Source organism: Alligator sinensis, unplaced genomic scaffold, assembly GCF_000455745.1.
Source record: "Alligator sinensis unplaced genomic scaffold, ASM45574v1 scaffold829_1, whole genome shotgun sequence".
NCBI classification, from domain to species: Eukaryota; Metazoa; Chordata; order Crocodylia; family Alligatoridae; genus Alligator; species Alligator sinensis.
The window spans coordinates 629,523-641,000 of NW_005842399.1; the positions used below are offsets into that span (position 1 = coordinate 629,523).

At 45.9% G+C, this 11,478-nt stretch overlaps 2 protein-coding genes across 2 annotated transcripts in view; both read right to left on the reverse strand.

Annotated features, from left to right (window-relative positions):
- Positions 1–775, reverse strand: part of CEL (carboxyl ester lipase) — an 8,282-nt gene extending 7,507 nt beyond the window's left edge. Inside the window, exon 1 of the mRNA XM_006029821.2 lies at positions 562–775. Within this exon, the coding sequence (XP_006029883.1) occupies positions 562–627 (66 nt within the window). The 5' untranslated portion in view covers positions 628–775. The remainder of the gene's footprint in view (positions 1–561) is intronic.
- Positions 776–1,337: 562 nt separating this feature from the next.
- Positions 1,338–11,478, reverse strand: GTF3C5 (general transcription factor IIIC subunit 5). The gene is made up of 10 exons (XM_025211304.1): positions 11,115–11,478; positions 10,754–10,952; positions 8,367–8,562; positions 7,175–7,279; positions 6,553–6,667; positions 5,494–5,574; positions 5,243–5,337; positions 4,595–4,677; positions 3,599–3,741; positions 1,338–2,750 (listed from the first exon to the last, which is right to left on the reverse strand). Exons 1-10 carry the CDS (start codon positions 11,410–11,412, stop codon positions 2,599–2,601), a joined length of 1,467 nt encoding a protein of 488 aa, XP_025067089.1. The 5' UTR covers positions 11,413–11,478; the 3' UTR covers positions 1,338–2,598.

Below are 11,478 nucleotides of genomic sequence, written 5' to 3' on the forward strand. Positions count from 1 at the left end.
CAGCCTTTTTCCCTGTCTGAGGCTGCTAAAATAAACTGGGATTCCTTATTTGCTAAAATAAATTGCTCAGTGACGCATAGCTACTTTATAGGATGAAAAATATTCAGAAGCCAGTAAATGAGAGGCGAGCCCTGCCATGAGAAAAAATAGGACATCCCCCTAAAAACACTCGGGCTACAAGCCATCCACCTTTGCTCAAGAGTTGGTATCACCCATTTCTGTTGCCGTATCCCAAATCTAAGCTGAAACCAACCCCTTGCTGTTTTGCGGCAGCCCACAAGAATGAGCATTGGCGAGTGGATCCATCTGGTTCGCACATCCACTTCCGTGACCCCAGAAGGCAGTTGCCCGCTTTCTTTCAGATACAAACAGCGAGATGCTGCTCTGTATGGAGCTACTTATTATGGAGGTCTTGGATGCCCATTTAACATAGCACCTGCGGATATGCCAGGAGCTGGGGGAGAGACCACAAAAACTTTAATACGTGACTCTAACCAGGCAACCTGTTCTCTCCAATTTTCTTTAAGCTAAAGGAAAATGAATGGCTTGCTGTATCCTTACCTTTGTAGCCCATGCTACGCCCAGGTAGCAGAAGAGGGCAAAGCACAGAATCCCCCAACGACACATGACGCCTGCCTGACAGACTGATCCCTGCCTATGTGCCTATATATATGTACAGATGCGCTGGAATACAAATATCCGCATGCGCCCATGGAGCTCCACCTTGTCCCACCTGTGCCAAGGGTGCTCGCACAGATTGCACACACCTGTGCTTCACCTGGCTGCAGCCAAATCGTGGTTGATAACCGGCACTAGGTTGTGAGAGACCTCCAGCTGTTTCTTGTGTGGGCTGGCAGCTTGCCTCCTTGAAGAAAGTTCTAGGTCTTAGCAGTCTTAAAGAAAAGAGACTCACCACAGAGCTGCATATAAGCTGAGATATTTAAAGACAGACAAAATAATGCCTTAGAACTATACCGCGTGCCATGAACCAAGTCTTGCCCAGATTTGGAATCAGGAGATGGACTAGATGCAACTCGGTAGGAATTATTGAGACCAAGTGGACGGTCAGAGCTTCCAGCCATCAGCTACTTGGAAATGTTCAGGACTGTCTGTTCCCGCCTTGCTCTCCTGATGAGTGGAATCAAGAGCTAGCTCATGACTGGGAGTCGATGATCTGGCAGAGCCACCACGGATCATCACAAGGAAGTGAATAATTCACTGGATGCAGTTTCTAATTGGAGTTCCTTCCTCTGGCCTTGTTTCCAATTTCTCAAGCTGACAGAATAAAGAAGACGCTGCCACTGTTCCAAAATATATTTTATTCCTACTTGGAAGAGCCAAAGGCAATACCCTGAAGTCAATGGAGTTAAAAGTACTTCTTTATTCTCAGCTCAAGAGACACAAACCCAACCAAAGTGCTTTTCCCAGGAAAGGACAACCACAGGATTCCAGGTCAGACACTTCTCCACTCCAGGGAGTTGCCAGCCTGACTTGATACTTGTAAAGAGCACAAATGCCAATGCAAAAACTGACAGGTTTTGGCTGGGTTGGTTTACATGCAAGTACCCAGTCAAACGTTAAATGAACCCATTAATCCAACTCCTGACTAAGTCCGTCGGTCACTTCCTACCCCAATGGGAGCTGGACTACATACAAGTGCATATGAGCAGAGGTAAGTAATGGAAAAATAAGTTATTATTGAGAAAAAAATCAAGTTTAATTAGGAAAGCAGGCAAGGACTGTATTTCTTGGCAGTTGGCTTAATGGAGAGAAGTTACCACGTGCTTCTCACGTACATATGCAATCATGGACTGGTACCTACAGGCCCCATTAAAATGCACATGATTCATGCCAAGCCAAGTGATATGCTCCGCAGCCTCTTGATTAATAATACTAGCCTTGTTTGTCCTGTTCTCAATACATTTTTTCCAGTGACCCTGACGGCAGGTTTACAAGTTCTGTGGCCTCCAAGGGTATAATTAAATGTTAATCCTTTGGTGCATGAGGCCAGGCGCAGTCCCACTAGGCCTGGGCTCAAGGCTTGCTGAAGACTTATGCAATAGGGCTGGCAAGGACAAAGGTGCTCTCAGCTCCTGGGAAGAAAAGACGGTGCACTGACGTCACCCCCCAGGGGCATCCCAGAAATAGCACTATAGTCACAAAGGGAAACACAGATCCCATGAGATCAGATATGGCAGTTTGCTTGTTCAAGGAGGTAAGGAAAATGCAATAAAGATGCACAACTAGCTACATAACTGCCACCAGAAATTCTCCAGGGCAGGTAAGGCCCAGCTGATTCCACAAGAAATGCCAGTCAGAGCCCCCTGACCAAGCAAGTGGGAGTAGCAAGGTGGGGAAGCTTCCTTACAAAGTCATTTCTATGGCTCCTGGTCTCCCCAGCGCTATAAAAATGCCATTGGGAGTGCCTGTGCCCCCAGTACACTGGCCGCTGATGCAAGGGCAAGCACTGCTGCCAGTGCCGCATGCAACTGGCATCTTGGAGTGAGCTCCACCTCTCCAAATCCCCCAGGGTTCAAGAAACAAAATTTCTATGCCCAAAATGGGTTCTGTGCAACCTTGTCTTGTTTGCTCACAGAATCACACATAGTCCAGAATCTCAGTTTCCATTTCGTTTTCACTCCCATCAGATGGCTTGAAGTCTTCCTCTTCCTCATCATCCTCATCCTCACCAGACTCATATGTCAGCTGCTCTTTGCCATCTTCAGTGGTTGATGTACTTGAAAACAGAGCTTAATCAAACAGAGAAAGAGGAAACCATCAGCATTACTTCCATCATCACTGAAGCCACCGATGCATTTGCGATAACATTAACAGATCCAGGCAGCAGATGGAAACGAAATGTTGACCGCAATTAATATCTTAATAAAACCAAAAGATGAAGGAAAAAAGTCAATTTTCCTTCCCAAGGAATTCTAACTGTACAATGGTAGGAGGTTTTGCCTTTCAGGAGGTCACACCATCTTGTACCAAATAAAGCTACTTCATTTCTTTTGGAAAGCAATATGGGCCAGCATCATACGGACATGTTTTCCTTTCCTGTAGTGACTCCTATAGTACATGATTCATACAAACTTATTAATAAAGGTCCATTTCCTGCTGCCACCAATATGCATAAATGCACCATCAAGGGGATTATAGGGTGACGCAAAAAAAAACAGAGAGAGAAAGAGAGATTGATATTGAGAAGGCAAGGCAGGGAGTTCTACCCCCTACCTATTCACAGGTCCCAATTCAATTTGCTGGTGTTGTAAGTGGCAAAGTCTAGTTACTTTCTCTCAGAGTATGGGATCTTTTCCATGACATGACAAAGACTGTTTGAAGAAAAGCAGGTGTCCTGCCAGTGTCCAAGATGAGGACTTCAGACTCACCCCCCAACCCCCACCGTGGTGATCTAAGTAGAATGAAAAACATGGGATCAAACTCCAATACTTAACCAACTTGGACTAAGCCTTCCAGAACAAGGGAGGTGATCCGGGCCAAGCCATGTTTATTGCTCCACTGCAAAGAGCAGCACACTACAACATCTAATTTTCCAAACATCCTTTCCAATGCTTAAAAAGCGGGCATCTCGCCTTACCAGGTCTCGTGGATCTGATGGTCTGCTTGATCATCAGAGACATGGTATCTCTCAGATCATCACTAGTCTTCGGAAGGCACCACCCATCCCGTTCGCTGCACTCCACTTCCATGCCATCATTTCGATGAATGATTTTCTGTAAGCTAAACAGCAGCCAAGAAAAGAGTCAACTTGGCATCAGATACAGACTTCAAACAAAACTGTCGAAACTAATTGTGCCTTCTCATCAAAGACCCACCCCCCAGCACGTTACAAGGAAAGTTTCACTAGCAGAGATGGTTATGAATTTCCCACTAGAGTGGCTTTCCAACAGAAAGTGCAATTTCTACAGAGAATAAGCATTTTTCATTGGATGATTTCAACATTTGTAGAACTTTTCATTAGGAAAACTGAAACAAAACAAAAGCATCTCCTTTTGACTTGGGTCCACCGAAACCAGAGTATTTAATTTTGCTGAACAGCTACAAAATGTCACTGTCTTCACTCCATCCCTAGGTAACATTTTAAATAGATAATAACTGGGGAGGCTATAAGTGAAGCCTTTTCTAAATCTTATCCTTGTGACAAATCATGTTGAGCGTTCGATGCAGCATGTATTTTATGCTTATATACATTTGCATTCATCAAAACCCCCAAAAAAGCAGGAGTGTGCTTTCCCAAGTTCTGTGACATTTTGTATACCTATGTAATCAGTAGGTGGAAAACAATGGGAATAGGGCCTCACGTATCCCCACTAGTTTCAGTGGACTGGGACCAGCCCCAAAATGCAGGTAAAGACAGAAGGGTATCTTGGTTGCTTGCATAACTTTATCGCGAAGGAACTGCAACTGTGAGTGAAGCAGCCTATGTGTTCTCACTTAAAGGCTGGCAGTCTTGAATACTCAGGTCAAACAGAGAGATAGATGCTTGTGTGTAAATGGGGGCATTTAAGATTAATCACCACAGAGTCTGTGAAATCTTCTCCTGTGAAAAGATTCAACTAATGTTTCATAATACCTTTCTACATTCAGGTCACAGAGCTGATAGAACATCTGTCGATATGGAGGCAGGGCCCCTTCTTGGAAGATATACATGGAATCCTGGGAGGAGAACAGACTGTGATCTGAACAAGCATTTCTACTTATTTCCACACTTGGGTCATGGTATAATGGTACAGCCTCAGCATTTATTAGAAAGGTGTTTCCCCACAAACTAATTCAAAAGACGGGCACTTTTTAAACCCTTCACCTGTTTGAGTTGTTACTCGTTATACCTTGAATCCCTGGGTAAAAGTTGCCATTGCAGCAAAATGTTAACATGTAACAACAGGAATTCTGGTTCTTTATTTCCTCTGCCCAACTGGATTTTAAATGGCAACTGGAAAATGCTCCCCTGTAGGCTAAGGATTCCCTCTCCATAACCTGCTTCCATCATATTCAAGGTAACAGATGGAAGTGTGCAGCTGTAAATAAGCAGGAACTTTCCGCTTAAGCCTAACTGAATACAAAAACAGAAAAGCACTTCAATCTCCGAATAAAACTGCAACCGTTCCGATGTCTGTGGTTTGTCTCAGCCAGCACTGACACTGAATAATTTACAAAACAAAACAGATCCCCGTTCCGACGATCCCATTCCAAGGTTTTGGTGAGAAGATTTAATACCTACCTTGAGTTTGTACCTGCTGGAAGTTTTTTTCGCACTGGATGTACCTGAAGAGCCCAGGCCCTGTTTTAGGTCCTGTATGCTAACTGTGTGACTTACTGAAAGAGAGAGGAAAGAGATTCTCCACTTGTATAGTATCTTGAACTTCAAGGCACAGTATACAGCTTCTTTTCTACTTTGGTTCAGCTTTCTCAGGGCAGCCAAAAAACACTAACTTAATGAACACTAGCACCTGCATGCCTTGGTCCACATACCTGGCTTCTTGATAGTGATGGGCAGGCTGTAATTGTATGTGCTGCGTTTTGCTTTCACTGGCATGTCGTTAGGAGCATAACCTGAAAGCAAAGAAAGCAAGCAGACTGTGAACAGAGCACCAAAATCCTGTAGTCCTCCCTACCTCTCAGAGATGCAGCAAGTCTTAGAAGCCTGCAAAAAGGCTTCAATTGCCTCTGTGTAGTTACTCTAACTAGTCTACTGAAGAATCCAAACTCAAAAAAATTAAGACATGCACTTTCCGCAGCTATAGCCAATACAGAAATGTATAAAACCAGAGTACTATGAGGCCACGTTCTGTATACACTAGTACACCACATTAAATCAAACTAGGGGAAAACCATATAAATGCATCAGGGTGCATTAGTGGCATAAGCTAAAATACAACCTTCCCCGTGTTGTCTATAGCATCTGATAAGACTCTGCGGGCCTTTTTTTTTTTTTTTTTTGGGGGGGGGGTCATGTCTGTGAACCCCCATAGTGCACAAACTTGACACTTAAGAATGATTTCTCTTTTGTACTTTAAGAGAAAAATGAAAAATATATTCACCAAAACATAGGCAGGAAATAGTGCTGGGTTCAGATGGCCCCAGCCAGATGCCTACCTAACCTCCTCTTGAAGACCCCCAGGGTAGGGGAGAAAACTGTCCTTTTTGGAGGAGTTTCTTGTGCAGTGTTATAGTCCAAACGGACAAATCGTCCTTTTAATATTCACTCAGCTCCCCCACAGGACAAAGAAATGGACCTTCTGGTACCATTTCCTGCCAGCATACATGCATATTTTGAACCAAGAAGGAGAATAAAAGTCAAGCAGCATTTTGTTAGGCTTGGAACATGTCTAGTGGCTAATTATCATCTCTGAAGAGGGTAAAGGAACACTCCTGCCCGGATTCTACAGAAGCAAAACTGGAAACCCTGACTCATATCTCCTCTCTTTCAAACAAAAAAACTGAGGAAAATTTAGAGTTCAAAAGCAAACAACAGGCTTGGCAGAAGAGCTGCCAAAATTGACAAGGAGGCAGTGGTTTGGGTCATTTTACCATATTTCATTCCACAGCGTATTCTGAAGTCCAGGACTTGGTAAATCTTTGCTTCAGAATGTTTTCTGGGGTCATACCCAAACCGAACCCACAGGCTTCTCCAGGGCCCTGTCAACTGTGTACAGGGGGTTAGTTACAAGGGAAAGAATAGGGTTACAGAGTGCCAACATAAGCTCTTAAATATGTTTCCTTATTTTCTTTTGCAAAAACAAAACAGAACAAAACAAAAAAACCCCCTTCCAATGCAAACACTGACCATCCCACCTTGTGCAAAGGAAGGCTACATGGTACAAAAGTGTGAATTTAGAAGTTAACCTCAAAGCTCAGAAGCTTTTTGTTTTGAGAGCGCCAGCTTGCATATCCAGCAGGACACACACATTTTTACTGTAACTGGAGTTACTGTAACTGGAGAACTGGTCAGGACCAACAGAACCAACCCAGTTGCCTCCAGCCCCTACTCAACTACACATAATACAAATCTGTGGGTTCTAGGTGGAGGTACCTGTACAGCAGATCACGAGGAATTACCCACAGGCGCCCAAGATGGTCCTTCCATGCCTTTGACCCCTATGTGCCTCAGGTAAGAACAAGACTGACAGAAGAGATGTACAAAGAGACTCACCATATAATAAGCCAGATATGGCAGCAGAAGCTTAAGCTTGTCTGGGTGGATGCTGATATTGGCCTTGACAGCGTTCCGGGACCAGACGGGACGAACCTCAAACAGCTGAAGAAATACACAAGCAACAGTGGGTGGGGAGAAGATTACTCCTACTAATTTCACTTTCCTAACAGCCACCTGCTCTTTAGGATAGCCTTTGGCCTAGGCTGTCCCTGCAAATTGGCAGAGTTAAGGGAAAAGCAATGGTGGCACCATGAGGGCATAAACTAGCTTTTTATTTCTGCATAGACAGACTCAAATCCTGACTCAGATAATGAGTAAAATGAACACAATGGCTGCAGCTTAATCCTTGGTGACCTGTTTCACTAACTAAGAAGAGACCCCCAAGGAACTCAGTGTTGCAGGCAAACTTTGCTCCAAGAACACTTGAGAGCTGGTCAGGGGTTGGAAGTGGGAGGAGAAAGCATAGTAAAGGATTCTTTTTAAACTAGTATTCATGCTAAAGGATGCAGTTTCAGAGCAATGGACAGTTTCAGAACACGGCACCTGCCGACTTCAGCATCACGCCCCAACAGGCTTTTAGCCCATGCATCATTTATAAGCACTCAGTTCATTCCAAACTTAAAATACATGATCAAATGGATGAAGATGGGGAACCACCCCCAGGAGGTTCATGTTTCAAGTAATGCAAGATATATACAGTCTTCCCGCGTTTATTAATAGCACACCCCATCCTATGCTAGATTTACTTTTCCTCCAATAGCAACTTTGTAAAACCCTAATGAACCCCAAGACTCTCAACAAGGAGAGCTGCAAACATACAGTGGCCAGATATTTCTTTAGTGCCTTGAAATGTATGCTAATACTATCCTGGACATTGAGTAAAGGGATTGTAACCTTGCCAAAATGTGAGACATCGGAGGCAGAATTGGAAGAACAGCCCAGGAGTCCTGGCTTCAGTTCCCTTGTCTAATGATCAGACCTCAGTGTCTCATTCACCACCACATTTACCCTGGGGCACTCTGAAACCTTCTAGGGATGCCGGCACATGCTGTTCATCTGACAGGCCAAATGTCATCTCTTTGTTGCCAACAATTTTCTGGGGACACAAAGATTATTAAAAACGGTCCATGAAATTTCTACCATGCCACGTGCATAAGCAATGTTCCCGGTCACTTCAGCTGCTCCCTACCTTTCTCAAGTCTTCTTCCACCTTCTTATCCACAGGATTGGTGCACACTTTCTTCCAGTTCTGCACGGCTGCCTCCAGCGGCTTATCCGGGATCTCTTCATCGTCAAAGTTCACAAAGATGGCGTTGTGCGGTCGACGGGCTCTGCTGAGGCCAATCAAGTTCTCAGCGGACACCTGGGGATTGCTGTATCCTTCCCTGCAGAACAACACGGGGGGAGGAGTTTTACTTTCTTTCTCCTCCCTACACCTAATAGGGGGGTCTTCACTGAATTAGTTGGAAATTAGGTTTCTTTTTCAATCACAGGGAAAAAATAATATGGGGCGAAGGAAGTTAAGTAGGGCACTAGGTTTTCGAGTAAGTCGTTTCTCTCTCAAGACTGGGATCAGCACATGCTTTTGGTACCACACACACATGGATTTGGAGATGCCAGCCAGGCAACCATGTGAAAGTCTGGAGCACTGCACAGTGGACTAAACTAGGAGAATCACTTTTAAAAATAAAAGAAATGCCTCCCCTCGGTCTGCTTTCCCGAGAACGGAGCTGCTCTGTGCTTATTTGACCTGAAGCAACTTTCACATTTTGATGTCTGACCAGGATGTCTTTGTGCACAAGCACAGACTCAGCACAGTTGCCAGTGACATTCGCCATGGCTGAAAATCACCGTGACAGTAAATGGACACAACACAGCGAGGCAGGGAAACAGTTACAATTTTAATCTCGGGGGCAGATTATAGTCATTGGCATTATTTATCTTTTTTTGTTCAAACGAAGGACAGCAGTGAGAAAATGAAAGATGTTTCTCGTGGGAGATATCACAGCTTTTCCATCTACTCGGGGCAAGACAAACAAAGAAATGGAAGCAAACAGCTCTGGCAAGTGCCAGCTCAGACGCACATGGCGCTTGCTCCGTTGGAAACACTGAGAACGCCAGCCAAACAGCCTATCCTCTAGCAGTCTACATCGTGACTCGGTGTCCTACTCCCACGCTGATGCTCTTACTCCGTGTTTATTCCCTGGATGAGAACATTACACATTTGTGATGCCTTATTTGTGAATGAACCCGACTGGCTCTAAAGCAAGCCCTGTTCCGCCCTAAGGGCCGCGGTTCTGATACAGGGGTGAAACGGTGGGGAGAAAAGTTGCAAAGATGAGAAACAAGAGCTGAAGATGGGAGGATTTGCAAAAACTCTAAAGAAAAGGAACCATTATCTTAATAAGTCCAACTTTTGTGTCCATTTACTGCCTATTCCAAAGGTTCCCGGCATTGGGAATTCTGCCCCATGCCCAAACGCGATGCTCAAAGTTTTCAAGGTTTTTTGTTTCAGTCACTTAAATGGGATTTGAATTCTTTCACCACCACGATTTTAATGGGGAGGGACAGAGTCCCAAGGTACATCCCTGACGTGGGAAGAATATGGACATTTAAAATCCAAAAAACAGTATCTGACAGATTGTTTGTCTTAACATAAACCTCTGGAGTTTTTAAATGGAGAAAAAGGTGAGCAGAGAAGTGAACACAAGGGACAGAAAACAAGAACACGGTAGTTCACAACCCTTGCCAGCTTTAAGAAAAAACCCATCTAAGGTATTTATAAGGCTCATCTCTGTAGTGGTCCAGTGCCACAACCACCTGGTGAATAAGGAACTACTTTTATTCCCAGTTTATTAATGAGTAAATCATTTGGTCTGTGCCTCAGCTTCCCAAGGTCACCCAGGATGTCAGGCACAGAGTGAGACAGTGAACACACATGTCCATGATCTTGACCACAAGGTCCTCCTTCCTCTCAGAAGGATGCAGAAAGTGGATAAGTGCCCTGCCCAACACCGTACAGCTTGCAAGTGGCAGAGCTCCTGACGGTCAGACTTGGGGCTTCACCTGTCCTCTCTCTCAAATGCTTTGGTCTAGACTGCGGTGAGATACAAGGCTTATGCAAGGAGATGAGTACAGCAGAAGTTGCAGGGGCCACTTAATCAACATAGTTTAAACCTCTGCCTGCCACGCCAGGAGCTCAGATTTCATATCATGTCCCGATACCTCAGAAACCGGACTTTTAAATCTTATTTTTCCTCTAATTATATACATGGGGTCTGGGCACAGACATGTCAAACAGAGAGCAGTGTGTGTGTTAGGCCTGATAAAACTGTCAGATACGAAAGACATATTTCCTCCAATTCCATTAGGTGACCTTAGAGAGCGTTTAAAAAGCCCCTCATTGGAGAAGCACGCTAGGTATAACACAAGAGGCTGCTTCAGGTGGAGAAGGGATCTCGTAATGACCTGCAAAGCTCGCACAGTACAAGCGATTTGCTGGCCTGGTAAAGGGGTCCCATCACCTGTCTGTGCACGAGCCGAGGCCACTTACTACGCATGAGAAAAAGCACTGACCGATGGTGTACATCTGGGCGGTAGAAGTAGTCTACGGGGGTGTCCAGACGAGAGAAGATGGGTGGGGGAACGTAGAGGGGCAGCTCCCTGTTGTAGAACTCCTCCTTCTCGGGCTTGAGCATCAGCACCTTGTCGTACATAGAGGTCTGCTTGCCGTCCGGCCCCGAGTGCATTGCCAGGTACTGGAAGTCGGACATCCCTGCGAGGAAGGAAACGAGAGCTGCGTAGCAAACGTGGCGAGGAGCTGCATCACATCCGTTCACCCCGTGCGCTCGGCGACTCCGCCGCAGCTTGTGACACGCCGGGTGCTGGCTCCAGCCAGCCGGGAAACGCAAATCGAGGCGGCGGAGGAGACGGCTACCTTGGAACTTGTACACGGTGGTGACGACCCCCAGGATCTGCATCTCAAACGTGGCTTCCGGTGGCTCCGGCGCTTCCCCGGCCTCCGGCGCCCGCGGCAGCCTCCTCCTCCTGGTCACCTTGAGCAGCATGGTGGAGGTGGGGAAGCGGTTGGCGCAGGCCGGGTGGCAGTAGGGGTCCCGGGGGCGGAAGTAGAGCTCCAGTCTCTTGGAGGGGTCGGCGTAGATCTGCGCAGAGCAGGTTGTGGGCGCTGGGATGCGGGACCCCACCTCGCCTGCTCCGCGGTGCCCTGCTCGCATGCCAACAAGCGCCCCCCGCCCCCATCAGCATCCCCCAGGCACCAGCCCTGGAAGCCCCGCCCCCTC